Source organism: Erpetoichthys calabaricus, chromosome 8 (assembly GCF_900747795.2).
Source record: "Erpetoichthys calabaricus chromosome 8, fErpCal1.3, whole genome shotgun sequence".
NCBI classification, from domain to species: domain Eukaryota; kingdom Metazoa; phylum Chordata; class Cladistia; order Polypteriformes; family Polypteridae; genus Erpetoichthys; species Erpetoichthys calabaricus.
In genome coordinates this window covers 103,384,952-103,400,214 of record NC_041401.2, presented here as the reverse complement: position 1 = coordinate 103,400,214, position 15,263 = coordinate 103,384,952, and the positions used below count along the sequence as shown (strand labels likewise).

At 38.6% G+C, this 15,263-nt stretch overlaps 1 protein-coding gene across 3 annotated transcripts in view; it reads left to right on the top strand.

Annotated features, from left to right (window-relative positions):
• Positions 1-15,263, top strand: part of cfap65 (cilia and flagella associated protein 65) — a 98,240-nt gene that overhangs the window by 71,395 nt on the left and 11,582 nt on the right. For all 3 annotated transcript variants that reach the window (XM_028807236.2, XM_051931214.1, XM_051931215.1), the window contains 5 exons: positions 554-694; positions 4,978-5,094; positions 6,129-6,254; positions 11,085-11,135; positions 11,338-11,543. In XM_028807236.2, the coding sequence (XP_028663069.2) occupies positions 554-694; positions 4,978-5,094; positions 6,129-6,254; positions 11,085-11,135; positions 11,338-11,543 (641 nt within the window). The remainder of the gene's footprint in view (positions 1-553; positions 695-4,977; positions 5,095-6,128; positions 6,255-11,084; positions 11,136-11,337; positions 11,544-15,263) is intronic.

Below are 15,263 nucleotides of genomic sequence, written 5' to 3'. Positions count from 1 at the left end.
CTGGGGGAATACAGGAGCTGGAATGCACTGGCTAAAATAGTCACAAACATAGATGAACTTCTAAAATAAGCATTAAGAATTAGTGTGTCTTAGTTTTGATAGAGGTATGTTGTTGAAATCAAATCACTTTCATGTTTTCATTGGGCAAATATTTTGTGTCTAATAATCATCCACTTGTTTTTTGTTCACAGTGAGTCCGGAATGAGGTCACTTTAGTGTTTGTAGGATTCACGTACGGCTGTAGGCTGCAGTGGTCCTTGATTGCCCCGCATTTGCATAGGTTCTACCTTCTCAGTCTAGTTTCCACTGCTATTACTAATTGATTTATTGTTGATTTTTATATGTTTGGTCGCCCAACTATAATTTATGTGTGTTGTTTGCTTATAATACATGGCTCACCTGATATTTCCAAATCTGAGCATTCATTTTTGACCTCACCTTTAAATATTTTCCAAAAATTATAAAGCATCATTTTGATATAGTGAAATGGTGAGACCTAATTAAAAACTGACAGCTATAGTGATGCTGCTCTTTGTTTCTTTTTATCTCACAGGTAGTTTTCCTCTCAGAAGAACAAGTGTCAATTGGAGACATTCCTGTCTATTCCAAAACCACTCGGATATTCTTTTTGTACAATACATCCGAGAAGGAAAAAATGCACTTCACTTGGCATAATACATCAGAAATGAGCAAGGTAAGATTGATTAATTACATTTTCAATTATTCAAGTACATAATTTTTATGCTTAATTAATTTATTACATCTCATAATATAGATTAGTAGTTGATATGCTTTATGGTTGCCTTTAAAATGTAATGTTATTGTTTACTTTACAATACACCATTGATAAAAGAATTTAATTGCTGTTTTTCAAGTCTGCCTTATACATTTAGTCTTCATTATTTATTTAGATTCAGCAGTGGTGTCTATAAAAGTTTCACAGTGTAAAGTACATACATAACTGACAAGAGGAGGGAGATGCTTGTGTAAATGAGGGATACAAATTCTATTTAAAGCAGATGGTTCTTCACTAGTGTAGTCACTGAGATAATTAACATTTCATAACACTTAAGGGTATGCGCAAAAATAATGGTGTAGTTGTTCATTATGTTGATGACCATGGCTTGAAGAACTACTCTCAGTGACTCTGAGAAAGAGCTTTTTGTCAGGGCTGATTTGGCTGGGTGCCTGCGACGGACTGGCAATGCATTTAGGGTTGTTCACTTTTTTGCACCCAGTGGTGTTGGGATAGACTTCACACCACCATATGCCTTAATTGGTTTAACTGAGTTTGAGAATGTATTTATGTTTTGTATTCATTTGGTTGGATCTTCAGTGAGTAAGGTAATTTTGGAATAGAAGTTGGGGAAAAAACATTATCAGGATGAAATGGACAATAGACAAAAACTTTTAACCATTTGACTTTAAATGTTAACCTAGGGTGCAAGTAGCAATGTTAGTAAGGACAGCCCTTTGAGAACTTCACAGAGAGAGGAGGTCAGTTTCAGCAACATAAACCTCATGTGATACCTAAAAATGCACTTTTTTGGGTACACCTCAGGCAAAGAACACAAATAGTGGTCTAATTAGCTCTGAGAAAAAGTAATCTATTCAGATGCATCAAGCTACACCATATTCTTATATATAATATACCTAAAGAAGTCTGCAGGCCCAAGGCCTACGTTTCCCTCAATGACACATCCTGGTGGCGCTGGTGTAATGGGGAATGAAGTTTACAAGCTACAGTATATGTAGTTCCACTCATTCAATTAGAAAGCAAAGTAAATGCCAATAAATACAATACATTACTAAAAAATACAATCCATTTCTGAATGATTTAATTCATCCTTGGTAAAGCACTGCTATTCTGAAACACTGCTTTGAATAACTGACATTGATGTTGACTGTATATAATGACTAGCCCATTTATTGCATTTCAAAACAACAGGACACTTTTGGAAGATTCTGCAGTTGTGGTTATAACATCTCTTTATATTACGACCATCAAAACACAAAATGATAATGTCTGCTCAAAATTGTCATATTCCTCCAATACTATTATAGATACTTGTTGAACTTACGCCAAAGGGCATTGAAGCTGTGCTGGCTCATGGTGCCCCAGTATTGCATTAAGACAGTTTACATAAATATTTCCTTTCTTTATCAGCTATTACTTCCACCTTAATTACAACAGTGGTTTTACATTAGAAATTTACAAACAGATGTACATGACAAGACTATCTTTTATTTTGTGTTGTTAATGCATTTCCAGGAAGAATTAGTAGAGGCTACTAAATGCTAATTACTTATGTCCAGATCAGTATTTTTAACTATGTAAGGATAATAGCCAAACTTTTAAAATAAATGTCTCTTTGAGTATTCCTTTTCTGCTCCTACATTCCAAAGTCAGGCAAGTTAGATTAATTGGTGGCTAATTTGACCTAGAATAGGTGTGTGTGAGTATGAGTATGCCTTGTGATTGGCTGTCATGGTGTCCAGAGCTGGTCTCTGCTTGTGTCCACTGCCACTAGGATATGAACTGTGCTGAAAAAAATGAATAAATCGTAAGTTTTGTAATTTGCAATGTTAAAGGTCTCAGTCATTAATTCAGACAGAATATGCTCTCATATCTTAGCATACTGAAGTAAAAAAAGTCTTCCTGCAGGAGACCCATTTAGATATTAAAGTTCAAATTTAGGCTGAAAAGAAGCCAGGTATTTTACTCCGGGTATGACAAGAAGACTAGAGGATTTGGAATATTTGATATATAAAGTAGTACCATTTGTAGTTTCTGAGGTAAGTTTAAGTAGGTAGGAGAAAGGATGAGACTAAATGAATCTATATAGACCAAATTGGGATGAGACACTGTTAACTGTGAAAGTTCTCTCTTTAATCCCTATTTATAACACTCATGGGCACATAATAACAGTGCACTTTAATAGTTTATTGTTACATTAGAATGATATCTCCTAATGGAATCATATGGTCTAAGATGGCCTTGATTATTTCCTGGCTTATTAAGGACCACAACTTGTAAAACCAATGGAGATTTCTTTACCTGTCAACAAGACTCTGGCATAGTGACTATTTAGAAAGGAAGTTCAGAATGTAAATACAGAAATCAGATGAAATTAAAGTCAGTGAGCATAAACCAAACATAAAAAATCAAGTAATTTATTTTAGAAACATAGTAGCCATTGTGATCTTCTAAATTTGAAATCACACAGCTGGATGTGCTATGTTTAGAATAGCTGGACAGACCAGTGAGCCTTTCTGAGATTCAGGATGCAATCACGTCTTTATAGAGCTAGGGAAAGCCACAGGCTAAGATAGATGCCCTAGATGCCCAGCAAAATTTTACAAAAAGATGTTGAATTAATGAAGTGCTTTCCCAGTTATGTTTGTGGGAACAAAAAAGTACCTTTTCTGTCTAAAACTGTATGTCACTACCACATATCCCACTAGTAGTTTCACTACTGAGCAACGATGTCAAGAGTTTGGCAATAGTCATTGCAAAAAGCAAAAAAGTAATTCTACCCATAATTTAACCAAAAAGACATATTTCTTAAATGAACCCAAATGTTATTATACTTCCAAGAAATGTTTAGTGTAATATACTATTCCACAGTCACTGAGCTTTTCTGTGTTTGTGTTATCATTATTTTTGTGTTAGATATCTATTTTTATCCATCCATCCATCCATCCATCCATTATCCAACCCGCTATACACCAACTACAGGGTCACAGAGGTATGCTGGAGTCAATCCCAGCCAACACAGGGTGCAAGGCAGGAAACAAACCCCGGGCAGGGCGCTAGCCCACCGCAGGGTGCGCACACACACACCAAGCACAATTTAGGATCGCCAATGCACCTAACCTGCATGTCTTGGGACTGTGGGAGGAAACCGGAGTACCCGGTGTGCCACCGTTCTGCCCCTCTATTTTTATGTTGATGAAAAAAGTTGAACGGGGATATCTGTTTATTTTACTCTGTAAATGTGGGCTTAGATGTAACTTATATGCATATGGATTAGGCTGTTATATTCTATATTATACATCCAGAAGCCTCCATTCACATGAATAATATAAACCCTGAATAAATTGCTTTAAATGATGGAAAGGATGCCCTCTGTCATCCATGCTATTTGCCATTGCTGTTTCATTCTTTCACTGTCAGTATTCATACATAAGTAGATTTGGGGGAGTCCTAAGAAAAAAGACTTGAATAGAAAGTATCTCTTTATGCAGATGAATAGTACTAGGGTGTTGTACCGTGTTAGCCATTATGAATGTAGAGAAAAGCCAAGCAAAATGACACCTTTTATTGGCTAACTAGAAAGATTACAATATGTAAGCTTTCGAGGCAACTCAGGCCCCTTCTTCAGGCAAGATATTACATCTTGCCTGAAGAAGGGGCCTGAGTTGCCTCGAAAGCTTACATTGTAATCTTTCTAGTTAGCCAATAAAAGGTGTCATTTTGCTTGGCTTTTCTCTGCAGATGAATAGGTAATTTATGTTATGAAAACATTGTCATCATTGCCAAGTTTATTAAGTATACTGGAGGAATTCCATATGTTTTTGGGTTTATGGTTTGTTTGAGTGAGAGCACATTTTTCCCAGTAAATATTATTTATCATCAACTTGTATCAATTGAAATTTCAGTTACTGTCTTACAACATTTCATATATTTGGGAATTACAATTTAAACAAAATTAAAAGGTCTGTTTAAAAATTAATTGTTATAACTTAATATTTATTGACAGTCATTTCTTCGCCTTATATTAGCTAAAATAATTAAGATAGTTAAAATGAACATTCTATCAACATTTTTATATATATTACATATTTCTTAATATATCGATACATCTTTTGTAAAATTAGACACTATTGTAATCCGGTTTATTTGGAAGGTGATATATCTTACTTTTTACCTTTTTCAAATGGATTTTTTTTGTTTTTCTGCTTTTGTGGGTACAGGCAGTGAGCATCATGCCTTCAAGTGGAGAACTGGCACCTGGAGAGAGTTGTCTTTGCATTCTAACACTATTTGCATCAGGAAGCCCCAGCTTCTACCTCTTGGAATTCATTTGTCAGGTGAGGCCCTCAGGTATTACTGTCTAAATGCATTGTCAGTGGCAGCCATGTCAGGATCTTTCTGGTCATGCTGTCAAGAAAAACCAGGTCACATATTAATTTAGATATTAGGTAACATTTATAAAGCAACTATTTACAGCCTATAAGTGTTTTATTAATTATATCACTAACAATTGTGACAGATAAGGGCATCGTTGACCCCTTGAACCCTCGGCTCAAACACCAGACACCAGATAAAAGTCCAAAATTACTTTATTATTAATAATAAATGTGCACAAAGCACCCTCCACTCCACTATACTCCAATAAACAATACACAATAATCAATCCTCCACTCTCCCAGACGTGTTGCCTCCCTTCCACCCAGCTCAGCTCATCCGTCTGGGATTTCCCAGAGTCCTTTATAGTTCTTGACCCAGAAGTGCTTCTGAACCCTCAGTCCATGTGACTTCCTAGCACCTCTGGGTCAGATCAAAAACTCTTCTTTTTCATCCTGGAAGCATGTAATTTCTTCTGTCCATGTGACTGGGACGTACTTCCGGGGTTTAGGGAAAATAGTCCTTACTCCTCCCTGCAGCATCCTCTGGCGGCCCCCATGGTATTCAGCAGGGCTGTGAATTAAAAGTCCACTGTCCATAATTCCCTGCTGGCATTCGAGGCACTTCCACGCTACAGGGAGGGCTGCACCTGGCGGCCTGGGGGTATTGGCCGGGATGAATGGCTGGCCATATCCCACACAATATAACTGTACATTATCATTAAAAGTAATAAGACTCTTAGAATGTGCTACTGTAAATTTTCATTGTTTAATATGTTATACACATATGTCATGTTAAAAGTCTTCTAATATTTTTTTTTTTAAAATGCAGACTGTTAATTGCTGCTTATAATGAATACCTAAACAAAAGTGTTGCCAAAACCCAAATACCTACAAAGTTTTTTTTTCATATGATATTTACACATACCAGGTGTAAAATTACATAAAATTAACGAATCCTGTTATCTTTTTTCTTTCTTTCTTTTTTAATGGCCCAGGTGACATCCAAGCATGCACTGGCACAGTACAAGCGTGAACTTCTGGAATGGGAGAAAGAAAAGGACAGGCAGTTTACTGAATTTTCTATTACAGACAAAAACATTAAAACTTCATCCCCTAGTAAGGTATGAAAGAGTTGTTGGTGTGTATGACATTCTTGATAGCAACATCTCTAAAGAAGTACAACATGTTCAGGAATTCTGTCTGGAATAGGTACAATGTTTTTAATGAATGCCATTCACAACAATTAAAAAAGGCATATCTACCCTGTAGTTCCATCCCACTAGCCACTCTTTCAATGCCCTGCAGTTTAAGTGCATCATCAGGAGCAGGACAGAACCAACACTGAAAGACCTGACATTGTGGTAATATACCTGATATTATATATCATTATGTCACAATACATTTGCCATGTGGCACACTAAATAGAAACTAAATTTGAAGTAGTCTACTAAAACAACTCAATAAGTGCTTTTTAGAAATTAATAACACAAACAACTACAAACATATTTATAATATGTAGTACCTTTGTTTAGCTAACACCAATCCAAAGTACTTCACAATACACAATATAGTACAATTATTTGATTTTGATTTAGGAATACAGATGACCGGTTCATTGCCACGTAATAAGGTTCAAACTACCCTGAGTTTTAAGGTCCAAATTATTATTATTATTATTATTATTAGCCTGATTATTGTTCTCGCTAAACTAAAACCTCAAAGTAATTTATCCATTTCCTGATCCCATCCAATCCTGTTCAGAATTATGGTGAAGCCAGAGCTGATTCCACTAGTGTTGGGGTGAATAGGACATTCACACAATGGACTTGATTCCAGCCCATACCTTAAGGCACATTCACTCACACAGATAGACAATTGAGAATAATCTAGCAACCTATCCATTATTATTCCATTATCCACTGATTATCCGAGGTCGGGTCACCGGGGCAGCAGCCTAAGCAGGGAAGCCCAGACCTCCCCCTCCCAGGCCACCTCCTCCAGCTCCTCTTGGAGAACCCCGAGGCGTTCCCAGGCCAGCCGGGAGATATAATTCCTCCAGTGTGTCCTGGGTCTGCCCCGTGGCCTTCTCCCACTGGGACATGCTCGGAACACCCCCCCAGGGAGGCGTCCAGAGGGCATCCTGACCAGATGCCCGAACCACCTCAACTGGCTCCTCTCAATGCGGAGGAGCAGCGACTTTACTCCGAGTCTCTCCCGGATAACTGAACTCCTCACCCTATCTTTAAGGGAAAGTCCAGCCACCCTGCGGAGAAAACTCATTTCGACCCCTTGTATCCGCGATGGGTCACTACCCAAAGCTTGTGGCCATAGGTGAGGGTAGGAACGTAGATCGACTGGTAAATTGACAGCCTCGCCTTTGGAATATTTGATATATAAAGTAATACCTACATTCGACCATCGACCGAACTCTCTTCTCCAGCACCCCTGAATAGACTTTACCGGGGAGGCTGAGGAGTGTGATCCCCCTATAGTTGGAGCACATCCTCCGGTCACCCTTCTTAAAAAGGGGGACCAACACCCTGGTTTGCCAGTCCAGAGGCACTGTCCCCGATGTCCATGCGATGTTGCAGAGATGTGTCAACCAGGACAGCCCCACAACATCCAGAGCCTTAAGGAACCCAGGGTGAACCTCGTCCACCCCAGGGGCCCCGCCACCTCGGAGCTTTTTAACTACCTCGGCCCCTAATATGGACGGGCCCCTCCCGGAGTCCTCCAGCTCAGCCTCCTCTAAGGAAGACATGCTGGTGGGATTGAGAAAATCCTCAAAGTATTCCTTCCACCGGTCAATAACGTCTGCAGTTGAAATCAGCAGGGCCCCATCTCCACTGTACACAGTGTTGGTAGAGCACCGCTTTCCCCTCCTCAGGCGCCTGACAGTTTGCCAGAGCCTTCTCTGTGCTGACCAAAAGTCGCTTTCCATGGTTTCCGCAAACTCCTCCCATGCCCGGGTTTTTGGCTCAGCAACAGCCGATGCTGCCACATGCTTGGCCCACCGGTACCCCTCAGCTGCCTGTGTAGTCCCACTGGTCAACCAGAACCAGCAGGACTCTTTCTTCAACTTGACGGCCTCACGAACCTTTGCGGCCACAGCTCCGTTCTGCTGCTTTGACAATGGAGGCTCGGAACATGGCCCATTCAGACTCAATGTCCTTCGCCTCCCTCAGAATAAGGTTGAAGTTCTGCCGGAAGTGGCAGTTAAAAATCTTTCTGACTGGTTCCTCCACCAGACGGTCCCAGCAGACCTTCATTATATGTTTGGGTCTGCCTGGTCTGTCCGGCAACCTCTCCCGCCATCTGATCCAACTTACCACCAGGTGGTGATCAGTTGACAGCTCAGCCCCTCTTTTCACCCGAGTGTCCAAGACATAAGGTCGCAGATCCGAAGACACGATTACAAAGTCGATCATCGAGCTACAACCTCGGGCATCCTGGCGCCAAGTGCACTTATGGACACCCTTATGCTCGAACATGGTGTTCGTTATGGACAATCCATGGCCAGCACAGAAGTCCAACAACTGAACACCACTCGAGTTTAGTTCAGGGAGGCCGTTCCTCCAAATCACACCTCTCCAGATTTCACTGTCATTGCCGACGTGAGCATTTAAGTCTCCCAGCAGGACGATAGAGTCTGCAGGAGCTGCACCTCGCAGTGCTTCTTCCAGGGACTCCAAGAAGGCCGAATACTCCGAACTATCATTCGGCGCATAAGCGCAAACAACAGTCAGAGTCCTTCCCCCAAGTCAAAGGCGCAGGGAAGCAACCCTCTCATCCAACGGGGAGAACCCCAATGTACAGGCCTCGAGCCGGGGGGCCATAAGCAAGCCCACCCCTGCCCGCCGCCTTTCACCCACAGCAACTCCAGAATGGAACAAAGTCCAGCCTCTCTCAAGAGGAATGGTTCCAGAGCTCAGACCGTGCGTAGAGGTGAGCCCGACTATATCTAGCCAGTACCTGTCAACCTCACGCACCAGTTCGGGCTTCTTCCCCGCTAGAGAGGTAACATTCCATGTCCCAAGAGCCAGTTTCGGCAACCGAGGGTCAGAACGCCAGAGTTTCTGCCTTCAGCCACCACCCATATCGCACTGCACCCGACCCCTATGGCCTCTCTTGCAGGTGGTGGGTCCACAAGAGAAATCTATCAACTTAACTTGAATATATTTGGGAGAATAACTTGAGTACCTCAAAAAACACACAAAGACACAGGGAACATCCACAGAGACAATGAGAAGGACAAAATTCAAACTCAGTCTCCTGCAGTAGTGCTAACCACTGTGCCTGCTGGCCAGCAATGTTATTGTAGCATTATTGTTAAGTAATCATATCATTTATATATCTGAATAATGTCATTCTTCCTGTGAACATAAATGCTCAAAAACAGTGTACTTTGAATTTCTATAAAAATATAGGAATTAAAAAAAACTTGAATTTTAGATGTCACATTGAAACAAAGAGCTACTCCCTTACAGCTCCAAAAAGAATGGTTTATACTCTCAGCCTGGTCACCGTGTGGAGATTTTTAGGCTCATCAGAGTCTCAATGGATTCTAATTTTTTTTCCAAGGATGTGTGCGGTAGTCTAATTGGTCATTGTAAATTTCTTTAATGTCTATGTCTATGACTATGTGCATGTGTTGTGCCTGTATGTGCCATTGGTTTCTGCCTTATACTTAATGATCAGTGCAGCTCATCGCAACCAAAAATGGAAGACCAGACACAGGACAGCAGAGGTGGATGGAGTACTAGTAAACTGAACTTTACTCGTGTTTAAAATAACATCACTTTATGTCATTTATTTTTGTCAAATCAATGTGAATATCTTTACATTACCCTAATAGGAGTCTCTCTCTAAAGTTACATTATAATGAGTTCAGAAACATTCAGAAAGAAGGGCTCTGGAGTAGTGAGGAAATCAAAATGTTCACTTTAGGTATCTGGTTCAATGCCTAACCACTACTGTGCAATAATAAATGAAATCACTTGTCTGTTCCAAAATGCAGTTTCTACTTTTGGAGATAAAATGGGCATCACAGTAATGATCAAATTAAGACTTTATCTACTTTTTAGTGCACATTTTTATTCAAACTTTTAATAAATCCAATCTTATATTGTTGATTCTGGTTCTCCTAGTCATGGACCAGCATGTCTCCATATTATTTAGAATGGCAGGTAGTGTAGCTGTTATGATTGACACTGAATTTCTGCAACCCTTTCACCTAAAGTGAATTTATAGATGCATGGTGTTTGTCTGCCTACCAGATCAAAGAGTACAATTTTGCTGCCATTTTCATTATTATAATGATGTCCCTGTCACATTAGTTCATTTTGAATCCAACCAATGACTGTTCTTCATGCCTATATGTGTTTGTTTAGTAATGAATTACAGAGGCATAGTGGCAAAAACACTGTATTTTAGAACCATAAGACTGATGATTCAATTTCTGCCCTCAACACATTGTGTGATCCCAATCAAATTAGTTTTCCTGTATGTGTCCCTGTTGAAAAAATGTATTTAAACAATTTTACACAGTCCTGATCTGATGATCTTATTAGTCATCACTACCCAATATTATACACTGTTCTTATAGGTCACTTTTTTTCACCTTTTTTACTCTCATTCATTGCTTAGCTATTGTCCCTTTTAAAATAATTTTGCAAAAGTGTAGCAGGCCTTTTTTAAGAATTCACTGCTTGATGGTTCTAATTCTTCTGAAAGCATTTACAAAATTTTTTTGCACGAGTGTCTTTAATTAAATGTCATGTTGACAGAATTCTTGAGGTAACAACACATGAAGGGTTTAGTCAGTTAGTTAATGATTTCCTTACAAAGGAAAAGGTCATTAAGAGGAAATGACTCCATTTCATGTTCTCTCTATTTTAAGGACAATGACAATGTTTGATGTCCATCTTGTACTTCTGTTTTCCCTTAAACAGGATGCTTTAGATGATCTTCACAAAGTAGGAGGGAACATTAGAAAATATAAGGTATGATCCATGCATATACTGATTACAAGAGGCATGTAAATATTGTAAATTCATGATAATTTCCTTTGCAGTATAATTGTTACTTGTTATTTGTATAATCTGAAGTTCTAAAATAGCTAGTCTCAATGGCCTATACAAAGCAGATTTCTTACTCTCTGAAAATCAGTCCTGTTCAAGGTGATGTCTTTCTTACTTTGGGTAGACTCTTCCACCAATATCCAGAACTTCATATGTCCGGAGGTCACACAAATCGTTGCGCAGAAGACAGAGAGCTGCAGGAATGCTGTGGAAGAAGCCAGAGGCTCCAGACCCCTTCCCACTTCACCTGGCAGTTTTAGCACGTTCTCATAGCCTTGAAGAATTTGAAGCTAACTTTCCCTCTGAACTTCAGAAACACTACATATACAGGTGGGAACCAAGAAAAGGAAAGTAGATCTAAAATAAACTGGCTGGCGCAGATATGGGAAGTGTAAGAAATGTAATAGTAGATTACAGGGCAAGCTAACTGATTCGTATGTAAGGATTAAACTTAGAATGACAAAACATTTTGTGGAAAAGCAAAATATGAAGGTTAGTAACAGGTGAACACAAGATGATGTCTGAGAATAAGAAAGAGGCTTGAAGGATTGTTAGCGATGAGTGAGAAGCGAAGAAAGAGAACTGAATGAACTCGTAAGGTCAGTGGGCTAAAGGAGTGACTCGAGCAAAGAATACAAGATACAGAGCTCACTGACAAAGCCAGGATGTGAAACACTTAAATGTAATGCTAAAATCTACTGGATACTTGTGACTGACTTGGTGTTGATTGAGGGATAGTCATTGAGAGGCTTGAAGTGTTTAATGTTTTATTGAGACATACACTTTAACTGTGTGACATCTAAGACATAATTAAGCATTCAGTTAGTCAAAGTTGGATGGCTCACTGCAAAACAGCAGTTTACTGTATATACAACATGTTTAATCCATCTTTACTAAAAACAGAAACTACTCCAAGATGTGACTTGTATATTGGGTTGGTTATACCATAATTCATATTACAGCAATTTGCCAATTTAATGTCTGTGTGAGTCCAGAAAGGTGTAATTTATGTTGCGGTCAGCAGAAGGAGGATGGAGCAAGCAATGGCATTGGTTTCTACATTTTTAAAGCTCTTTCTCCACACTGAGTCCAATTAATTGTAAGTGTTGTTCTGTCAAACGCTACAATAAATTGAAAGAAAAAAAATGTATTCTAATTTAGTTACGTATAAGTTTTCTTTGAGTGAGTTGTTAAACAATGTATCAGACTACACAATTACATAACACTTTGAACCTTAGTTAATTTCCTTGCTGGCATAACTTCTATCAGGAGCTTACCTGATCTTCTTGTGGTCTTGAGAGATAACCTCTGAGCCTCAGCGTTTCTTGTAGGTCTAAATACAAGAGTCAGGCTGGTAGACAACTTTGAGTAGCCTGGTGTTTGACTACAACATACTAATGCTCAATAGATGGCTATTTTTTCATGAGTTAAAAAAAACGTGAGCTTAATAATAATAATAATAATAATAATAATACATTTATTTATAAAGCTTCTAGAAGATAAAGGAAATATGAGGATTTGAATGGATATTTTACAGTATGTAGTTATTGCAAGGATCCTTCACTACATTTTCCAATTATTTTTTTTTTAACCATCAAGATTTATTTGTCAAACTAGCATTTTCCATTATAGGGCCGCATCAACTCAGATCCTTTCCTAGTAATATTGTTAACATGGCAGTAATTGTCTCTGTATGAAACACTGGCCCATTGCTAGGTATACTCATGTACAGATCCACACTCACCCGCATTCTGCCAATTCAGGGTTATCAATTAACCCGACTCATGTGTCTTCAGGGTTTGGGAGGAAAGGAGAGTTCCTCCAAAAAACCCATGTAGACACAGTGAGAGCATACATACTCCGCACAAACAGTGAGCAGGTTTGGAATTAAACCAAGGCCCATGGAATTGTGAGTACTCCACATATGATCAGAGCACTGGAATTCTTATTCATATTTTAATGTATTTTTATCAATAAAAATACTAAAGCAAATATTTATAAGTAAATGAGTATAAAAATAACTTTCTTTCATTAAATTTATTATCATTAAAGTAGATAATAGAAACTGTGTTAGTACATTAAATAATGTGCAAAATGTAGTGCAACAAGTATGAAATTTAACAGACCAGTTATTAATGGATAGGAGTCACATAATAAAAATCTTCCAGCTGTTCAAAAATTGCTGGAGATTTTTGGGTTTGATGTAAAATAACACAGATGGCTTTACTAACTTGAATAGTCACACAATGATGCCACTAATCACGACAAGTATTTTATATTGTAATAAAACTTTTAAGCTCAAGAATAGTTTTCTTCTTAGCCCTGTCTTTCTTTAGAACCTCTGAGAGAATGGCTTTTTCTGCCTAAATCAGTATACCCTCTACTATGTGTCCAGCTCAAGATATCATACTGACTGTAACTAAAGAATTTGGAGTGATCTATAGTTTTCAGTGATTGAAATAAATGTGCAGTACTTCTGATTTTACAGACTGTTGCTTTGCTGTTTTGAAAGTGCATGATTTTAGAGAGAACTATTCTAATTCAAATGACTCACCTTGCAATTAAAATACCTCTTTGTATTAGTAGTACTAATATTGTTACATAAAGAGTGTACAGTGAAATACAAAACTTCATTTTATTTAATAGCAAACATAAGTCAGCTAACCTGATGTACCCCTTACTCCTTTATCCATGCAAATGGCTTAGTTATGCTCCTAGTTCCTATGACCCTATACAAAAAATATGATGAAAACTTGGTAGTTATTGGTAGTTATTCAGTCATAGCTGTCTGTCAATCCGACAATGACACTGTCCATCCATTTGTCCATCTCCACCACTCCCCCTCCTGTGTGTATGCTGGTAGGCGAGCAGGTCAAGTCGGGAAAGGCAGACCCATGAGCACAATGGGCAAGAGAATTGCTCACAAGGGACAGTGGGTTGGGTTCATTGTCTTGCTATTCTCTTCTCCTCTTGTTGATGGATCTATCATTGTTCAAAGTGATGGACTCCTTCAATTATTGTCCATCTCCAAAGCACGTGGTCCCCAGCAGGTGTCTCAAGCAAGCCTTGAGAGAATGCTTCTAGTAGTCCTTTCAGTGTTTCTTTGGTCTATCTTGAGGTTGGGATTCTTTAGCAAGTTCACCATACAGTACTATCCGGGGAAGCTGAGACTCATCCATGCAGATAACGGGCCCGGTCCATTGGAAGACACGGCTGAGCAGCATGGCCTCAGTACTGGTTGATGAGCAGCATTCCAGAATTTTAGTGTGTGGATCCTTGTTCTCCCAAGTGTGCCAGGATCTTCTGGAGACAGCGGATGTGGAATGGATCATTGATCATCAGTGAACCACTCCACCATGTTAAGGCACTAACTCATTGAAGGGATTGGTAGCTATTATGGAAGCTAAAACTGTTGGTGTGAATGAAATAGAAAAATCATAATATTATGTATAAAAATATAAATAAATAAATAATCTTTTATTTTCTTTGCCCAAGTGTTTTCTCCAAAAACAAATTTAATTAAGTCTGAATGTCACAATTTTTTACCTGACTCCTAGAGAGAGGGTTTTCTGATAATACGTGAATTCGTCAATTGACTTTTTTTATTCATGTCTAGGTTACAGTAAAGTATTGGAAAATTAGTGACAATAACATATTGTAAAATGAATGTTTTTATGTTTAATTTAAAAATCAATTAACTATTTGTCAGAATCCCCCCTATATTGAAGGAGGAAAACTGTAATATGTCAAAACATTGCCCATCTAATATGTTCACAGCAAAATTGGCAGTATTACATTACCTCTTATAGTGCCTAAGTAAAGTGTGTACAATAGAAGACTGTCACCATCTATACACTTAAAGCACTAATTTAACACTGGTGATTTAGTTCTGTTTAATCACACCCAAGAACTTTATTACTTTCTTTGATGATACTTGTGAATTCTGAGATGGTTCACCTAAAGAAGCTGTTTGTTTTAAATCTGCATTTTTACAGTTTTTTTTTTGTTTGTTTTAGATCTGTATATTTTGATCTTTTTATATGCCTATAT